This window comes from Bufo bufo, chromosome 1, assembly GCF_905171765.1.
Source record: "Bufo bufo chromosome 1, aBufBuf1.1, whole genome shotgun sequence".
In the NCBI taxonomy this organism is placed as follows: Eukaryota; Metazoa; Chordata; class Amphibia; order Anura; family Bufonidae; genus Bufo; species Bufo bufo.
In genome coordinates, this window is record NC_053389.1 from 100155123 (window position 1) to 100175346 (window position 20224).

Consider the following 20224-nt stretch of genomic DNA (forward strand, 5'->3'; position numbering starts at 1 on the left):
GGCTCCATTCAGACGTCCGTATGCGTTTTGTGGATCCGATCAGTCTATCAGTGGATCCGTAAAAATCATGCGGACATCTGAATGGAGCTTTACAGGGGGGTGATCAATGACAGGGGGGTGATCAGGGAGTCTATATGGGGTGATCACCACAGTCATTGATCACGCCCCTGTAAGGCTCCATTCAGACGTCCGTATGCGTTTTGCGGATCCGATCAGTCTATCAGTGGATCCGTAAAAATCATGCAGACATCTGAATGGAGCTTTACAGGGGGGTGATCAATGACAGGGGGGTAATCAATGACAGGGGGGTGATCAGGGAGTCTATATGGGGTGATCAGGGGTGATCAAGGGTGATCAAGGGTGAATAAGGGGTTAATAAGTGACAGGGGGGGGTGTAGTGTAGTGGTGCTTGGTGCAACATATTACAGAGCTACCTGTGTCCTCTGGTGGTCGATCCAAACAAAGGGGACCACCAGAGGACCAGGTAGCAGGTATATTAGACGCTGTTATCAAAACAGCGTCTAATATACCTGTTAGGGGTTAAAAAAAATCACATCTCCAGCCTGCCAGCGAACGATCGCCGCTGGCAGGCTGGAGATCCACTCGCTTACCTTCCGATCCTGTGAACGCGCGCGCCTGCGTGACTCTGCGCAGGGCTGCCACCTCCGGAACGCGAATCTGCGATAGGCGGTCCGGAGGTGGTTAAAGGGGTTTTTCCATCTAAGACAATGGCGGCATATCGCTAGGATATCCAAAAAAAGCAATTGTCGAGGCTCACCTAGTCCCAGGTTGAAATGGAAGCACGGATATTCGCCAGGAACTCAGCGATGGTAGAAATATAAGTGAAGTAGGAGATCCAGCTTCCAATCAACATATAAATGCTTTAATGAAAAAGGTGCTAAAATCCAGACATGTACATCAGGTCTACGCCTTTCAGATCAATAAATTCAGGGAAACTATAAGTGCGGACATCGTATCTGCACTTACTGCAAGCATCTCTCAACTGGCCAAACTGTTGTCTCTGTGTCCAATCAAAAAACTTTTACTTTGAAACAGAATATCAACTGTAACACTAGTTTTGTGGTGTACTGTATCACCTGCATGACATGCCGCCTACAGTATATAGGCTGTACCTCCAACAGCCTTAAAACCAGGACCCGCCAGCATATTTCTGACATTCCGCAGGCGCAGACCAGGAACGTCTCTGCGGTCAGTTCACATTATGCAGCTTGTCATGCAGGTGATATCAGTGGCCTCGTTGTGCAGTGGAACGAGTTAAATTCCCTAAACGTGGAGGTGATCATAGGAGAGTCCTTTTAAATAGAGAATCTTATTGGATCTTTACTATGGGTACCTGTGTACCAATGGGTCTTAATCGCAGGCATGATCTCATACTGCATTACTGACTCTGGTACTTTATTGTTTCCCTTGAAGTTTTTCTTCTTTTCTTTTTCATTTTTATGTCTCAGAGGTGGAGCTATGGCGTTGATTGTGTCCACCTGATATGTTTGACCTGCCCCTTCTTTAAGGCCAGTGTCTCACACCTTCATGTTGTCATGAGTAATCTGAATTTATTGATCTGAAATGCGTAGACCTGATGCACATGTCTGAATTTTAGCACCTTTTTCATTAAAGCATTTATATGTTGATTGGAAGCTGGATCTCCTTCTTCACTTATATTCATATCGCTAGGATATGCCCCCATTGTCTGATAACCGCTGGGACCCACACCTATCTCATAAAGGCAGCCGGCAAAGTTGAGCAGGGCTCACTGCTCATGCGTGGCTGCCCTCCATTAATTTCTATGGGGTTGCCGAAAATAGCCAGGCACTGGCTTGGCAATTTCCGTCAGCCCCATAGAAATGAATGGGAGCTGTGGCCGCTGAAGCACGGTGCGCTTCCATTCACTTCTGTGGGGAAAGCGCTTGGTGGTGGCCGGACTCGGGGAAATCCAGGGTCCTCCGACCACCACTTTCCCCACTCCATTCTCTATGGAACCCACACCTATCAGACAATAGGGACATATACAGTACAGACCAAAAGTTTGGACACACCTTCTCATTCAAAGGCCTCCTGCACACGACCGTTGTGTGCACCCGTGGCCGTTGTGCCGTTTTCCGTTTTTTTTCGCGGACCCATTGACTTTCAATGGGTCCGTGGAAAAAACGGAAAATGCACCGTTTTGCAGCCGCATCCGTGATCCGTGTTTCATGGCCGTGAAAAAAATATGACCTGTCCTATTTTTTTCACGGCCAACGGTTCACGGACCCATTCAAGTCAATGGGTCCGTGAAAGAACACGGATGCACACAAGATTGGCATCCGTGTCCGTGATCCGTGGCCGTAGGTTAGTTTTTATACAGACGGATCCAAAGATCCGTCTGCATAAAGCTTTTTCAAAGCTGAGTTTTCACTTCGCGAAAACTCAGAACCGACAGTATATTCTAACACAGAAGCGTTCCCATGGTGATGGGGACGCTTCTAGTTAGAATACACTACAAACTGTGTACATGACTGCCCCCTGCTGCCTGGCAGCACCCGATCTCTTACAGGGGGCCGTGATCAGCACAATTAACCCCTTCAGGTGCGGCACCTGAAAGGGTTAATTGTACTATCATATCCCCCTGTAAGAGATCAGACCCCCCCCCCTCCCCAGTTTGAATATCATTGATGGCCAGTGCGGCCCCCCCCCCTCTATTGTAATTATTCGTTGGTGGCACAGTGTGCGCCCCCCCCTCCCTCCCTCTATTGTAATAATTCGTTGGTGGCACAGTGTGCGCCCCCCATCGGCCCCCCCTCCCTCTATAGCATTAACAACATTGGTGGCCAGTGTGCGGCCTCCCATCTCCCCCCCCCATCATCATTGGTGGCAGCGGAGTTCCGATCGGAGTCCCAGTTTAATCGCTGGGGCTCCAATCGGTAACCATGGCAACCAGGACGCTACTACAGTCCTGGTTGCCATGGTTGCATAGCAATAGTACAATAGTAGAAGATTCATACTTACCGGCTGCTGCGATGTTCGTGTCCGGCCGGGAGCTCCACCTACTGGTAAGTGACAGCCTCAGGTCTGTGCGGCGCATTGCTAAATGAACTGTCACTTACCAGTAGGAGGAGCTCCCGGCCGGACACGAACATCGCAGCTCCCAGGTAAGTATGAATCTTTTACTATTGTACTATTGCTAGTAACCCGCTGCCACCAATGATCGGGGGGGGGGGGGGAGGGGGAGATGGGAGGCCGCACACTGGCCACCAATGTTGTTAATGCTATAGAGGGAGGGGGGGGGGCGATGGGGGGCGCACACTGTGCCACCAACGATTTATTACAATAGAGGGAGGAAGGGGGGGGGGGGCGCACTGGCCACCGATGATATTCAAACTGGGGAGGGGGGGGGGGTCTGCCCCCTGCTGCCTGGCAGCCCTGATCTCTTACAGGGGGATATGATAGTACAATTAACCCCTTCAGGTGCGGCACCTGAGGGGTTAATTGTGCTGATCACGGCCCCCTGTAAGAGATCGGATGCTGCTAGGCAGCAGGGGGCAGTCATGTACACAGTTTGTAGTATATTCTAACTAGAAGCGTCCCCATCACCATGGGAACGCCTCTGTGTTAGAATATACTGTCGGAAATGAGGTTTCACGATCTAACTCATATCCGACAGTATATTCTAACATAGAGGCGTTCCCATGGTGATGGGGACGCTTCAAGTTAAAATATACCATCGGATTGGAGTTTTCTCCAATCCGATGGTATAAAAGGGACTCCAGACTTTACATTGAAAGTCAATAGGGACGGATCCGTTTGAAATGGCACCATATTGTGTCAACGTCAAACGGATCCGTCCCCATTGACTTGCATTGTAATTCAGGACGGATCCGTTTGGCTCCGCATGGCCAGGCGGACACCAAAACGACTTTTTTTTCATGTCCGTGGATCCTCCAAAAATCAAGGAAGACCCACGGACGAAAAAACGGTCACGGATCACGGAAAAACGGGACCCGTTTTTGCGGACCGCAAAAAAATACGTTCGTGTGCAGGAGGCCAAAGAGTTTTCTTTATTTTCATGACTATGAAAATTGTAGATTCACACTGAAGGCATCAAAACTATGAATTAACACATGTGGAATTATATACATAACAAACAAGTGGTTCTTCAAAGTAGCCACCTTTTGCTTGGATTACTGCTTTGCACACTCTTGGCATTCTCTTGATGAGCTTCAAGAGGTAGTCCCCTGAAATGGTTTTCACTTCACAGGTGTGCCCTGTCAGGTTTAATAAGTGGGATTTCTTGCCTTATAAATGGGGTTGGGACCATCAGTTGCGTTGAGGAGAAGTCAGGTGGATACACAGCTGATAGTCCTACTGAATAGACTGTTAGAATTTGTATTATGGCAAGAAAAAAGCAGCAAAGTAAAGAAAAACGAGTGGCCATCATTACTTTAAGAAATTAAGATCAGTCAGCCGAAAAATTGGGAAAACTTTGAAAGTAAGGGCTATTTGACCATGAAGGAGAGTGATGGGGTGCTGCGCCAGATGACCTGGCCTCCACAGTCACCGGACCTGAGCCCAATCGAGATGGTTTGGGGTGAGCTGGACCGCTGAGTGAAGGCAAAAGGGCCAACAAGTGCTAAGCATCTCTGAGAACTCCTTCAAGACTGTTGGAAGACCATTTCAGGGGACTTCCTCTTGAAGCTCATCAAGAGAATGCCAAGAGTGTGCAAAGCAGTAATCCAAGCAAAAGGTGGCTACTTTGAAGAACCTAGAATATGACATATTTTCAGTTGTTTCACACTTGTTTGTTATGTATATAATTCCACATGTGTTAATTCATAGTTTTGATGCCTTCATAGTCATGAAAATAAAGAAAACTCTTTGAATGAGAAGGTGTGTCCAAACTTTTGGTCTGTACTGTACATATGCCCCCATTGTCTCAGATGGGAATACCCCTTTAATTAAAGCAATTCCCTTATATAATGTTAAAACAGGAATTCAAATTCCCTGACTCTTCCTCAACATGGTAAGATCATAGGTTGGACTTCATGGAACTGTCTTTTTTTCAACCTTAAGGAAATATATAACTGTGTAACTATGCCATTCAGGTGCAGTTTATGGTAGCCTGTATTCTGTCAATGCACTCAGGCTGTCATAATCTGCACTGAACAATAGACATAAATATCAACTGATATGTACACCAATTCATATCCAGTCTTGATAGGAAAAAAAAAAGTGCTACATGTACCATTTCTCCTGACAAAGCAGGGGAAACCACAGCAGAACTTGGAATATCTTATTGTTGGGCGTCTCAGCATCCATTGCAAATAGAAACCATAACACACGTGTGAACAGAGCCTTACATGTTACTTTCTCTGTGTTCATTTTTTTGTCCATTATTTTCAGGATGGCCATTTAGAAAACACCTATTACAGTGAAGTGATTTCCAAGCTAGCCAAGATCCGATATGCAGGTACTGATGGCCTTCCGCATTAATCACGACCATTAGCATGCAGGACATACAAGTATTCTGTCAATTATTGTTGAAGAGTGATTATTTTATAAGTCAGGCTGAAAATAAACTATATTATTAGACTGACTAAATGTCCCCATCCATGCATAACAATTTCAACATTTCTATGGCTGCTATGACTCTGGTAAATATTAGATTTGTTGGAGGTAGAAAGTCTTCAGACATCTTATAATGCATTGTTGTAAGCAGTATGCTGTATAATATGGACCTCCAGCTCACCATAAAGTACCAGGCCAGAGCCACAAGCCTTTATGTGGTTGTCCAGGTTTGGGGACTTCAGAGCTGAACCCGAAAATACCCTTATTTTCACCCAGGCAGCCCCCCCCCTGAGGCTAGCATCGGAGCATCTCATGCTCCGATGCGATCCCTTGCCCTGCACTAAATCGCGCAGGGCAAGCGATCTTTTATTTACAATAACACAAATGCTTTAACCTTTAACTCATTCCCGACATGCATCATACATGTACGGCACGCGTCGGGTCTTTAAAGATGGCGCCCACTCTGGAGTGGGGCAGACACCATAAACACTGGGTACCACTGGACCGATCACAGAATTTTAATCCTTCAGATGCCATGGTCAATTGTGACCACAGTATCTGAGAGGCTTTCTCTGGAGTGCTGCGCTGCCCAGGCCCAAACCGCATCTCCGTGCAGAGATGAGGGGATCGATTAATTCGCTGTGGTGGTCCCTCTAAAGGATCAGAGGTTACCACAGCAATAGTTCTTATGGAACCCTACCTGTGGCAGGACTCCTTAGGAACATATTGAATCTTTCATAGATTGCAATAGTAATTCATTGAAGTCTATGGGAGAAGTGATCTAACAAATGCATTTTCAAGTCCCCTAAGGTGATATGTGTAAAAAAAAAGTTTTAAAAAAGTTTACAAATATAAAAATTATGATTTTTATAAAAATAAACAATAAAAAATAAAGATGATTTGCACCACCTTGTCCCAAAAGACCCATACTATTAAAATATAAATGTAATTAGCCGTATGCTGATTTGCAGTTTTTTGGTGCTTCACCTTGTTGGAAGCTTTGCCATGAGAGGCAACACACGTGGCCGCAGGATGTTTTGTAAGTGTCCCTCGTATCACTACTAGGGCTGTCTGACTGTCATATGCGATGGCTCCCAGATCATCACACCAGCAGTTGGGACAGTATGTCACTCCACAGCAAGTGCAGGATTGAAGCATTGACCACCAGGCCTCCATACTCAAACCCAACAGTCTCAATTCCAAACAAAACCTTGATTACTTGCTAAAGACGATATGGTTCCAGTTCTTAGCAATCCAGGTTTTTCGTTCACAACACCACTGCAAATGAAGGCAACAGTATTAGGACACATAATGGGCACCATGGCACTGAATTTCCTTCTGCTAAGGGCCTGGAAATGGTCTGGGAAGTGACAGGGGTGTGTAATGAAGGTGCCATCTGTATCTGGACGATGCACAACAAAACTATGGGAGCTGGTTGTGCTGGTCAGCAGATCAAATGATCATCTTACTTCTCTCAGTCCTCTGATGCACCCCGTCTCAGAGTCTCTCAACTGGGCAAAATGTCTCCAAAGGCATTGCAGGCATGTCTAGCAGACAATGTTCTCTCACCAAGAGGTACACTATCCAAAAGTAGCCTCTAAGAACAGCATATCTACCTGAAACATAACTGCATGCAGTTTTGCAGCTGACATTTCTATCTGGGTTCCTTTTTTATTTTTCTCATTGAGTGTATACCTATATGATTGCCTTTACAAACATCTGACTGGCTTTTCTCATTCCAGGCCAAGAAACTGAGATAAAGTCAGTTAACCCCTTGGCTATGTTGCCTGAAGACCTGGACAAGTATTATCGCTACCAGGGATCCCTCACCACTCCCCCCTGTACAGAGAATGTCCTGTGGACTGTATATGACTCTCATATTATCCTATCTGAAAATCAGGTAAGTCATGTCACTGGTCACAGGCGTATCACCATGTAGGTGTCAATTATAAGTAATAGAAAATGTAAACGGAAGCATCTCCATGACTTATTAAGCCCTTGTGCTTAAACATCTTTTTTCAGTCTCGTACCTGCCATTAAATTGCTGATTCATCACAAAATTTTGCATCTTCTTTATTTTATTAATAAATACCCCTTGTAGGAGAAAGAGATGTGAGGTTTAATGCAGACAAAATTGAGTCAGATGCCAGTGAAGGAAAGTTCCAGAGTTTTCCTGGCTGACCAGTCTAGAATCTTCCAGTTAACAATTCCAGTAAAATAAAAAGAAAGATTCTAGGGACTTCTGTTTGTTGAGTGACCAGTATGATAATGATAGGTGTGAGAGGGTCATAAACCACATGTGTTGTCCATGCAGAATGCGGGGGTTGTAGTAGTGTTATGTAACACCTTTGTGTATATACACTGAGGAACAGAAGTATTTGAACACCCTGCGATTTAGCAAGTTCTCCCACTTAGAAATCATAGAGGGGTCTGAAATTCACATTGTAGGTGCATTGCCACTCTGAGGAACAGAATAAAAAAAAAACATTCAGGAAATCACATTGTATGATTTTTAAAGAATTTATTTGTCTTGCACTGCTGAACATAAGTATTTAAACACCTGAGAAAGTCAGCGTTAAAATGTAGTACAGAAGCCTTTGTTTGCAATTACAGAGGTCAAACGTTTCCTGTAGTACTTGACCAGGTTTGCACACACTGCAACAGGGATTTTGGCCCACTCCTCCACACAGATCTCCTCTAGATCTGTCAGGTTTCGGGGCTGTCACTGAGCAACACGGAGTTTCAGCTCCCTCCAAAGATGTTCTATTGGATTTAGGTCTGGAGACTGGCTAGGCCACTCCAGAACCTTGATATGCTTCTTATGGAGCCACTCCTTGGTTATCCTGGCTGTGTGCTTCGGGTCGTTGTCATGTTGGAAGACCCAGCCACCACCCATCTTCAATGCTCTCACTGAGGGAAAGAGGTTGTTGCTCAAAATCTCACAATAAATGGCCCCATTCATCCTCTCCTAAATACAGTGCAGTTGTCCTGTCCCCTTCGCAGAAAAGCACCCCCAAAGCATGATGTTACCACCCCTATGCTTCACAGTAGGGATGGTGTTCTTGGGATGCAACTCATCCTTCTTTTTCCTCCAAACACGACGAGTGAAGTTTAGACCAAAAAGTTCTACTTTGGTCTCCTCTGACCACATGACTTTCTCCCATGTCTCCTCTGGATCATCCAGATGGTCATTGGCAAACTTCAGACGGGCCTGGACATGTGATGACTTGAGCAGGGGAACCTTCCGTGCAATGCATGATTTGAAACCATGACGGCGTAGTGTTCTACCGACAGTGACCTTTGAAACTGTGGTCCCAACTCTGTTCATGTCATTGACCAGCTCCTCCCTTGTAGTTCTGGGCTGATTCCTCACATTTCTTATCAGTGGGGGGATATGTACAAGGACAGTACACAACTGTGATACCTCTTGGCGCAAACACGATTTCAATGGATATTTACAAAAAAAAAATGTATTAGGTAATAAGCGACTTTTGTTTCTGAATACCCTCGTAATACTACCCTATGAGCGCCTCTCCCTTTCTTGCCACACTCACCTTTGTTATCATCAATGATACCTCACGAGGTAAGATCTTGCATGGAGCCCCAGTCCGAGCGAGACTGACAGTAGTCTTTAGCCTCTTCCATTTTCTAACAATTGCTCCAACAGTTGATCTATTTTCACCAAGCTGCTTGGCAATTTCCCCGTAGCCCTTTCCAGCCTTGTGGAGGTCCACAATTTTGTCTCTGGCGTCTTCTGACAGTTCTTTGGTCTTGCCCATGGTAGTAGTTGGCATCTGACTGACTGTGGGGTTGACAAGTGTCTTTAAAGAGCTCAGACAGGTGCTACTAAGTTAGATTAATAGGTGGACTTTTTAAAGGCACAGTAACAGGTCTTTCAGAGCCAGAATTCTTGCTGTTTCTCAGGTGTTCAAATACTTATGTTCAGCAGTGCAAGACAAATAAATTCTTTAAAAATCATACAATGTGATTTGCTGTTTTTTTTTTTTACATTCTGTCTCTCAGAGTGGGAATGCACTTACAATTTCAGACCCCTCCATGATTTATAAGTGGGAGAACTTGCAAAATCGCATGGTGTTTAAATACTTGTGTTCCTCACTGTATACTGTGACTTGCAGTGATACAATTTGTAACAGTACTAACCACCATGCTGTACCCTATGCTTGTGCTGGTACAGTAATAAAGATCTACTTCATACATTATAAAACAACGAGCATTCGGAATATTATCCTATTATGATATAACCCCTAGATGACCAAGTGCTGTCGGAGACTTGATGCAGCGAGTAATGGAGTGTATTGAGGATCCAGATGAATGTTCATACAAGCCCCATGTCTCCCTAACTTGCACCCTCTTTTTACTATTCCGACATCCCTTTAGCAACATTTTACTCATGGTCCTGGTCCACTATGGTCATAGAGAAAATGCACTCGAGCATATACAAACTAACAGCTCCAGTGTTACGATGAATTGTCCATATGACATCACTTCTGTAGTCACATAACCCCACCACTCTTATGATAAATTGCTGCTATGATATCACTTCTATCTAGTCACATGACATAGTCGGGTAAGCTGTGATTCCCTAAGATCTTTGGAAGAATAAAGCCAATGTAAAGATGGCACTTACCAGAAAAACAGAAATGCAATCCTTTAGAAGAACAGAAAAAAGAATTTAAAAAAATGGATAGGATAGATTGAAATAAGAATCAGTTTTCCTCCTAGGATAGAAGGACTTCGTTTTTGTCGTTCCCCCCATGCCCTTTCGATGACACTTTGGCCAATTCTCCGACCCCTTGCTAATAATACAGTTCTCTGGAAAGGTACATTGCCTCCAAGTAGCAGAGGGGAAGAGATCAAACAGGGCTGGACCCTCTCTCATCAAGGGCCTCATTGCAGCTACATATTCTGCCTCTGTGGTATGTATACCCTTGTTGATTGCAGCCCCAGATCTATCTCTATAGCCATAAAAGTGAAGGCCTGAGCAATCCTAGCAAGCATATTTATGAAATATACAGTACAGACCAAACGTTTGGGCAGACCTTCTCATTCAAAGAGTTTTCTTTATTTTCATGACTATGAAAATTGTAGATTCACACTGAAGGCATCAAAACTATGAATTAACACATGTGAAATTATATACATAGCAAACAAGTGTTAAACAACTGAAAATATGTCATATTCTAGGTTCTTCAAAGTAGCCACCTTTTGCTTTGATTACTGCTTTGCACACTCTTGGCATTCTCTTGATGAGCTTCAAGAGGTAGTCCCCTGAAAGGGTTTTCACTTCACAGGTGTGCCCTGTCAGGTTTAATAAGTGGGATTTCTTGCCTTATAAATGGGGTTGGGACCATCAGTTGCGTTGAGAAGAAGTCAGGTGGATACACAGCTGATAGTCCTACTGAATAGACTGTTAGAATTTGTATTATGGCAAAAAAAAAAGCAGCTAAGTAAAGAAAAAGAGTGGCCATCATTACTTTAAGAAATGAAGGTCAGTCAGTCAGCCGAAAAATTAGGAAAACTTTGAAAGTAAGGGCTATTTGACCATGAAGGAGAGTGATGGGGTGCTGAGCCAGATGACCTGGCCTCCACAGTCACCGGACCTGAACCCAATCGAGATGGTTTGGGGTGAGCTGGACCGCAGAGTGAAGGCAAAAGGGCCAACAAGTGCTAAGCATCTCTGGGAACTCCTTCAAGACTGTTGGAAGACCATTTCAGGGGACTACCTCTTGAAGCTCTTCAAGAGAATGCCAAGAGTGTGCAAAGCAGTAATCAAAGCAAAAGGTGGCTACGTTGAAGAACCTAGAATATGACATATTTTCAGTTGTTTCACACTTGTTTGTTATGTATATAATTCCACATGTGTTAATTCATAGTTTTGATGCCTTCATAGTCATGAAAATAAAGAAAACTCTTTGAATGAGAAGGTGTGTCCAAACTTTTGGTCTGTACTGTATATTGATACTAGGAGTAATACTCTACCATGTAATGCTAAGAATCTTAGCAACACTAATGGATACCTTTAGATTGCAATTCGTTAGTATTCAGAGTTGGCATAAAAACTGTTGCAAAACTAGACCAAGTGCCATTTATTTGTAACCTATACCTGCCTTTAGTTTTAGTAATATTCTCCGGTCCCTATTCTGTCCCCAGGCTAGGTCATGTAATGGCTGGACGCTGTATTATAGTTACTAGAATTACATTTCAATTTCTGGTGCTTTACGTACCAGTCCTTTTGTTACATTTGATTCCTTATGCTCTCTGCAGATCAAATTGTTGGAGGGGACATTGCTGGATTGGCACAATAATACCTTGCGTAATGATTACCGCCATGCGCAGCCACTGAATGATCGTGTTGTGCAATCTTCTTTCAAAGTACAATTGTCCAAAGGTAAGTCAACATATTCCATATTATTTGTAGTCTGTGTAGAATATGATCAGATTAATGAAAATATCCAAACAGCAAGGGGTTGGTGTATTGAGGGCAGCGGTCTGTCCAAACATATAATTATAGTTGAATGGACATTATAGCAGGTGGCATAGACTGTCACTCTATGAAAGATGGTCAGTAGGATGCTCCAATCAGTGTTTCCTCTAAGCCTCTGTGGGCAGTGATAGTTGGGAACCTTCCCATTGTATCTTCTACACAAGGGGTGCACAATCTGTGGCTCCAGTCCTCCTAGACAGAAACACAGCTGATCATCTGCCTGTGTGATCAGGTGTTTTTGTGACTGCAGCGCTATACGATGCAGGATTAAAGCTCCTGCGTCTGCAGTCCAGCAGGAGCAGGCCGGATTCCCCGCTGTCAGTGACAGTCAAGGAACCCGGGGAGAAGACAGAAGCGGTTTATTACTGCAGGGTGCATAGGGCACTATTGATCCCAGCGATCATGTGATCGCCAGGTTTCTCGGGGACAGAGCAGGGCTGCAGATGCAGTGTCCTGAAACACTCTGCTTAAGGCTACATTCACACGTCAGTATTTTTCTATAATCCGATTTTCTGTCCGTTTTTTGCGGATCCGTTGTTCCTGAAAATGTTTCCGTATGTCACCCGTATGTCATCCGTTTTTTGCGGATCCGCAAAAAACGGAAACATGTATAAATTTCAATAAGCAAATAAAGTTGTTTGGATTTCTTTAAAAAAAAAAAAAATTAAAATGTAATTTCCAGGAACGGATTAAGGTATAAAACGGATGACATACGGAATGACATCCGTATGTCATCCGTTTTTTGCGGATCCATTGACTTTGTATTGTACCAGGATCCGATTTTTCAGGAAAAGAATAGGACATGTTTTATATTTAAACGGACATGCGGAACGGAACAACGGAAACGGACAGCACACATTGTGCTGTCCGTTTTTTTCCAGGACCCATTGAAAATGAATGGGTCCAGATCTGGTCCAGATCTGTTCCAGAAAAAACGAAACAGATCAGGAAAGAAAAAACGGACGTGTGAATGGACCCTAACAGTGTGTTTGTGTTTCATGAAAATGTGCTTGTGCCTGAGTTCCCATAAAGTTGCATAGGGAGGGGGAGGTTCTAACAAACCTCCCAGGCCTGACTCTGCCCTGCTCTCTGAGAAGAAGGAGGAGAGTGTATTGATTGTTACAGAGGAAAACTACCCCTTATGCAATGTTTGGAAACTAACCTAAGCCATTGTAGAAGCTGCCTTGCTGTAAATGACCTTTGTGCACATTGATGACCTTTGGATCAGCTTCAGTAAAGTACTGGGAATTTGTTAAGAGAACTGGTCTACTTATTGTGCAAACTTATCACCTATTTGCACCCAAGGATGCTGGCTTCACGAACACAAGGGAGCCTGCCTCCTCTGCACCTTAAAAAACATTCCACCAAGGGCACCTAAACCCCCATCTGGCGGGAGTCCCTGGACAACGGAGTGTGCCCCAAAGGAACTGGTGCTGTCCTTCCATTCACTGCACGCCGGCTAACCATAAGTAAAACTACTACTACCCCCATCGGCCAACAATAACTCACACATATCGCCCATGCGGATAGGTCGTTGCATTTCTGGCGTCACAAACAGGATCACTGGTTCGTTGTATGATGTGAGCACGATAAATCTCTCCTTTTTCATTACCAAATTTCTGTTGTGCACTTAATACACGGATAGTCTGTTGTATCACCTTTTTGGAGGCATATGGGCCTGGTCAAGAAACCCAGTGTCAGGCTGTACTGGAGTGGGGACGTCCTATACCAGACCCCACTTTACAGTTCGGCTATGACACGCTCCCGGTTTTAGGCCATCCGGAAATGTCTGCATTATTCCGATAATGCAGCATGTCCCCCCCCCGAGGTGATCCTGCCCATGACCGTCTGTATAAGATACGGCCGGTCATCGATCACTTTGGGGCCAAATTCATGGAGGCCTATGTACCTGGAAGGGAGGTCGCGGTTGATGAGTCTCTCATTGCGTTCAAGGGGAGACTCATTTTCCGCCAGTATGTGCCCTCCAAGCGGGCGAGGTATGGCGTGAAGCTATACAAAATTTGTGAGAGTACCTCAGGGTACACTTACAAAATTAGTGTGTACGAGGGGCGAGATTCCCGGATTCAACCCCCAGAATGTCCCCCCACTCTGGGTGTTACCAGGAAACTTGTGTGGGACCTTATGCACCCACTGCTGGATAAGGGTTACCACCTGTACGTGGATAACTTTTATACCAGTATCCCCTTGTTCCAGTCCCTTGCCGCCAGATCCACGTCCGCTTGTGGGACCGTGCGGAAAAATCAACGCGGCCTCCCTGCCCTCCCCCTCCAGGTACCTATCCCCAGGGGTGAGACCCTTGCCCTTACCACTGGAAACCTGTTGCTGGTCAGGTATAAGGACAAGAGGGATGTCCTTATGCTGTCCACAATTCATGGTAACGGCATCACCCCCGTCTCTGTGCGAGGTACCGCGGCAACGGTCCTCAAGCCCGATTGTATCGTCGACTACAATCGGTATATGGGAGGAGTTGATCTCTCTGATCAAGTCCTTAAGCCATATAACGCCATGCGCAAAACCCGGGCATGGTACAAAAAAGTTGCGGTCTACTTGGTACAGGTTGCCATGTACAACTCTTTTGTACTATCTCGAAGTGCTGGCAGCACAGGGACATTCCTCCAGTTCTATGAGGCAGTCCTCAAGGCCCTGATCTTTTCGGACCGGGAAAGAGCAGGCCGGAGTACCTCAGGAACTGTAGGCGCCCGGATCGTCCTTGGCCAACACTTTCCAGGTGTGGTCCCCCATACTGGAAAGAAGGGACGAACCCAAAAAATATGCAGAGTGTGTCACAGGAGGGGGATACGGAAGGACACCACAACTCAATGTGACATGTGCCCCGATCATCCGGACCTCTGCGTTATTGGTTGCTTCAGGGAGTATCACACTTCCATGGAGTACTAAATTTATTTCCCAATTTAGCACTGACATCGGATAAAAAAACTGGTTCTCAGACTAAAATAATTTATTAAAAGTAGACATATTAGGTATCGCCGCGTCGGTAATAATCTCCTCTATAAAAATACCCCATGACCTAACCCCCTAGATTAACACGGTCCAGACAAAAAAAAAAAAAAGGTGCAAAAAAAGATTTTTTTTTGTCACCTTACATAATAAAAAGTTTAATAGCAAGCGATCAAAAAGTCATATAGCCCCCAAAATAGTGCCAATAAAACCGTCCTCTCATCCCACAAAAAATTAGCCCCCACATAAGATAATCGGATAAAAAATTTTTTTTAAAAATGACACAGACTTTAGAGATACAAAATTTTTTTTTTTTATCAAAAAGGATAATATAGTCAAAAACCTAAATAATTGTAAAAAAAAAGTAGACTTATTAGGTATCGCCGCGTCCGTAAGAATCTCCTCTATAAAAATACCCCATGACCCAACCCCCCAGATTAACACGGTAAAAAAAAAAAAGGTGCAAAAAATTATTTGTTTTGTCACCTTACATAACAAAAAGTTTAATAGCAAGCAATCAAAAAGTCATATAGCCCCCAAAATAGTGCCAATAAAACCGTCCGCTCATCCCGCAAAAAAATGAGCCCCCACATAAGATAATCGGATAAAAAAAAATTTAAAAAAATGACACAGACTTTAGAGATACAAAATTTTTTTTTTTATCAAAAAGGATAATATAGTCAAAAACCTAAATAATTGTAAAAAAAAAGTAGACTTATTAGGTATCGCCGCGTCCGTAAGAATCTCCTCTATAAAAATATCCCATGACCTAACCCCCCAGATTAACACGGTCAAAAAACAATTAAAAAAACGCTATTTTTGGCACTTTTCCATTTCAATCCGTTTTTTCCGGTAACAAAACAAGGGTTAACAACCAAACAAAAGTTAATATTTATTACCCTGATACTGCAGTTTACAGAAATGCCACATTTGTGGTCGTAAACTGCTGTATCAGTAAAAGGGAGGTCGCAAAAGGAAAGGACCAACATGGTTTCTGAAAGGCCGATTTTGATAGCCTTTTTTATTGACACCATGTCCCTTTTGAAGCCCCCCTGATGCCCCCCTAGAGTAAAAACTCCCTAAAAGTGACCCCATCTGAGAAACTACACCCCTCAAGGTATTCAAAACTGATTATACAAACTTTATTAACCCTTTAGGTGTTCCTCAACAGTTAATGGCAAATGGAGATGAAATTTCAGAATTAAAATTTTTGGTAACCTTGCCTCACAAAAATGTAATATAGAGCAACCAAAAATCATATGTACCCTAAAAATAGTCCCCAAAAAAATGCTACCTTATCCCGTAGTTTCCAAAATGGGGTCACTTTTAGGGAGTTTTTACTCCAGGGGTGCATCAGGGTGGTTGAAACAGGACACGGTGTAAATAAACCGGCCCATAAAAATCAGCCCTCCAAAAACCAAACGGCACACCTTTCCCTCTACGCCTCGCTGTGTGGCCGTACAGTAGTGTACGGCCACATATTGGGTGTTTCTGTAAACGGCAGAGTCAGGGCAATAAAGATACAGTCTTGTTTCGCTGTTAACCCTTGCTTTGTTAGAAAAAATGGGTAAAAATTGAAAATTAGGCAAAAAATGAAATTCTCAAATTTCATCCCCATTTGCCAATAACTCTTGTGCAACACCTAAAGGGTTAACGACGTATGTAAAATCAGTTTTGAATACCTTGAAGGGTGTAGTTTCTGCGCACAGTCTGCATCTCAGAGGCCGATGCAGCCTCTGCTTTATGCGCATGCGCCGGGGCACAGTTCAGAGCAGCGCTTCAGAGTAGCCGCCCAGCGAAGTGAATATTGATGAGCTGGGCGGCGCTTCAAATCGGCAGTTGGGGCGAGGCTGGCTGGGCGCAAGTGTAGGTGAAACGCCGCCCCTTGGGCAGATTGAAGACGATTCAAGCAGGTTATAAAACTTCAGTTTACTGTATTTATAAGGTGGACAGGGGGGATACTTAGATGAGTCTAATACACTTTATAAGACCTGTACTGTCATATATATATACCTAAATATGCTTATTTGGCCTGTCAGTGTCCCTTTAAGGTGAAATAAGGCTATGTTCCTAAGGGGTTAAAGTATGCATTTCCCCAGCATAGAAACATAGAAACATTTATGCAACTTTATGGGAACTCAGGCACAAGCACATTTTCATGAAACACAATCACAGTATTAAGCAGTTTGTTTCAGGACACTGCACAGGGTCTTAGCAGACACTGATCAGTTCTGCTTGTATAAAATGTCCCCACAGGGGACTTCTGCCCCAGTTACAGTGGAAAAGTGCAAAAGAAAAAAAATGTGGAAGTGTCCCCCTAGAGGTCTTTTAATGACCACTTGGGGGATATATTATGTGCAAAAAATAAATGTAAGAAATAATACAAAAAATATTAGGAATAAAAACAGCCACGCCATCTGAAACTGTTGCCATTATTGCCCTGTTCACAATATAAATATTATATATCAAAAACACCAACACAAAATAGGGAACCCATTTTAATAATTTATTTACGGTAGGTGTCAGAGAATATGGAGCTATAGTGTGGGGGAAAAAAAGACTTAAAAAAAAAAATAATTTACCAGTTTCTGACAAATAAAATTAAAAAAAATTATAAAATGCTAAAAATGTAAAAGTCTTATTTGTCATGTAACAAATAAAACTGTTAAACCACTACATGTGCAAAAGCATGGAAAAGTGTCTGGTCATTAAAGGGAACCTGTCATGTTGAACATGCAGCATGTTATAGAGCAGGAGGAGCTGAGCAGACTGATATATAGTCTTATGTGAAAAATCATGAGCCCAGGAGTAGGTATATGTGAGGATGCCACCATAGGAGAACAAACCCTTTCTCTATAATGATCCTGATTTGTCCTCAGCCCGGAAACATCACCTAACGGTGTTGATCGTCCGTCCTTTTACCTGTCCTAGATTGCCCTAAAAGCGCCCTAACAAACCAATTAGTACCCTGTCACCCCGACGCGTTTCCCCCATGGTTTGGGTTCATCAGGGGGTACACATAAAGAGTAGTTAAAGGGCTAACCAAAAGCAACAATGTTCTCCCCTCCACCTCTAACAAAAAGTGTAGAAAAAGAAATGAAGCCAAGATGAAACGGCCCTTTCATCTTGGCACCTCTGGTGAGGCTGGACGCAGGATAGTGCAGACAAAAGTGAAGAACCCAGTCATCTCTATACTGGATCACATGTCCACTTCTGGTATCTAGGGATCAACCACCCCCACCTCTTGGCTTCATTTCTTTTTCTCCACTTTATGTTAGAGGTGGAGGGGAAAAAATTGTTTATTTTGGTTAGCCCTTTAACTACCCTTTATGTGTACCCCCTGATGAACCCAAATTATGGGGGAAAGGCGTCGGGGTGACAGGGTACTAATTGGTTTGTTAGGTCGCTTTTAGGGCAATCTAGGGCAGGTACAACAACGGAAGATCACCACCATTAGGAGGACAAATCAGGATCATTATAGAGAAAGGGTTTGTTCTCCTATGGTGGCATCCTCACATATACCTACTCCTGGGCCCATGATTTTTTGAATAAGGGTGTTTTTGTTCTTTATTTAGCTATATCTGACCATTAAGGGTCTTTTTAAGGATACTAATAAATATTTTTGTTTTAAGAGTTCTACTGTTTATTTTCGATTAGATAACATCCTTGAGCCCTTGACATTTTTTCCCTTTTTTTTAATATGTAAGTTCAAAAACGCAAAATGATTCTAACCTCCCGTACTCATATATTTTCTGACAGTAGATACCCAGCACATTGTCAAAATGCCTCACAGCACTTTATACACACAGGCACCTTAATGCAACTTTATGTCAAAGTGTAATTTTTCCTAAAAATTCCAAGCAAGTTGGTATAAGTGGGTAAAAATGTGACCCAAGCAGAAAGGTATCTTAATAATAAGAGTTTAATGGGGGTGATTTACTAAGACCAGCTTATTGCGCCATTCCTAGATTTCCCCCTGTGCTGCCGTAGGATTCGGGTAATCTATGACAATCGTGCCACTCGTCATAAATTAGGTGAATCTAAGGCAGTCCGTGCACCTGGAGAGGAAAATTATTCCTGCTCTTGAAAAAAGTAGTTTTTCGAAAACATTTCTACATGTTGCTCCATCCCCGTCCCACCCAACTGCCGAACACGGAGTAAAACCGTTCGTGTGACTAAATATTGTTGCACGGACAGTTAGAAAAGGGACTTTTCACATAAAATAGTCGCAAGTCCCTTAATAAATGACCCTCAATATGTGCAGAGTTCATACATACCACATAGGCTTAAATTTGACATGCACAGATCTTTATAAATCACCAGAACTCAAAAAACCAAACGTCTGGTTTAAGATGTAAATGTTACAGTAATAACAACTAAAACACAGGATTAACATGTCCTGGAAAGTAAGTGTACCCCCAAAAGATGCAGTATATACCTCTCGATAGCAGACAACCTGAAGAGTACAGTTGTCTGGACTGGCTGTTGATAACCATATCCACCTTCATGTAAGGCTACTTTCACACTTGCGTTGTTAATTCCGCTATTGAGATCCGTCAGAGGATCCCAAAACCGGAATTAAACGGATTTGTTTTGAATTTGCACATCAGGATGCATCCGTTCCGTTATGGTTGCAGCTGTGTGAAATCAAGATGGAAAAAAACGGATCCGTCACTAAATACATTGAAAGTCAATGGGTGATGAATCTGTTTTTTTAGGATCCCAAAAAAAACGGATCCATCACTATTGACTTAGTGACTTTAGTGACGGATCCGGTTTGTTCCGTTTCTATGACCGGACACAAAGCCACAGCTCGCAGCGGTTTTGTGTCTGTTCACAAAATAGAATTCTGACGGAATGGAAGACATCCTGGTGCATTCTGAATGGATTTCTTTATATTCAGAATGCATTAAGACTGAACGGATAAGTTTTTTTCCGGTTTTGAGAACCTCTGCCGGATCTCAATCCTGTAAAACAACATTGCAAGTGTGAAACAGGCCTAACTTTATGACAAACAGGAATGTGCAAGCCGAGGCTGACGCACAAAAACAATGTAAAAAAAAACAACTAAAGGCGTGAACGCTCATACATTCCACAGGTGCATACATCAACAGGAGCTTGTGTTCTCAAAAACACTAAGGCCCCTTTCACACGGGCGAGTATTCCGCGCGGATGCGATGC

The 20224-nt window shown here is 43.5% G+C and overlaps 1 protein-coding gene across 1 annotated transcript in view; it reads left to right on the forward strand.

Moving 5' to 3' along the window:
• Positions 1-20224, forward strand: part of CA6 (carbonic anhydrase 6) — an 80793-nt gene that overhangs the window by 55958 nt on the left and 4611 nt on the right. The window contains exons 5-7 of the mRNA XM_040427303.1: positions 5395-5461; positions 7302-7459; positions 11845-11968. Coding sequence (XP_040283237.1) covers positions 5395-5461; positions 7302-7459; positions 11845-11968 — 349 coding nt within the window. The remainder of the gene's footprint in view (positions 1-5394; positions 5462-7301; positions 7460-11844; positions 11969-20224) is intronic.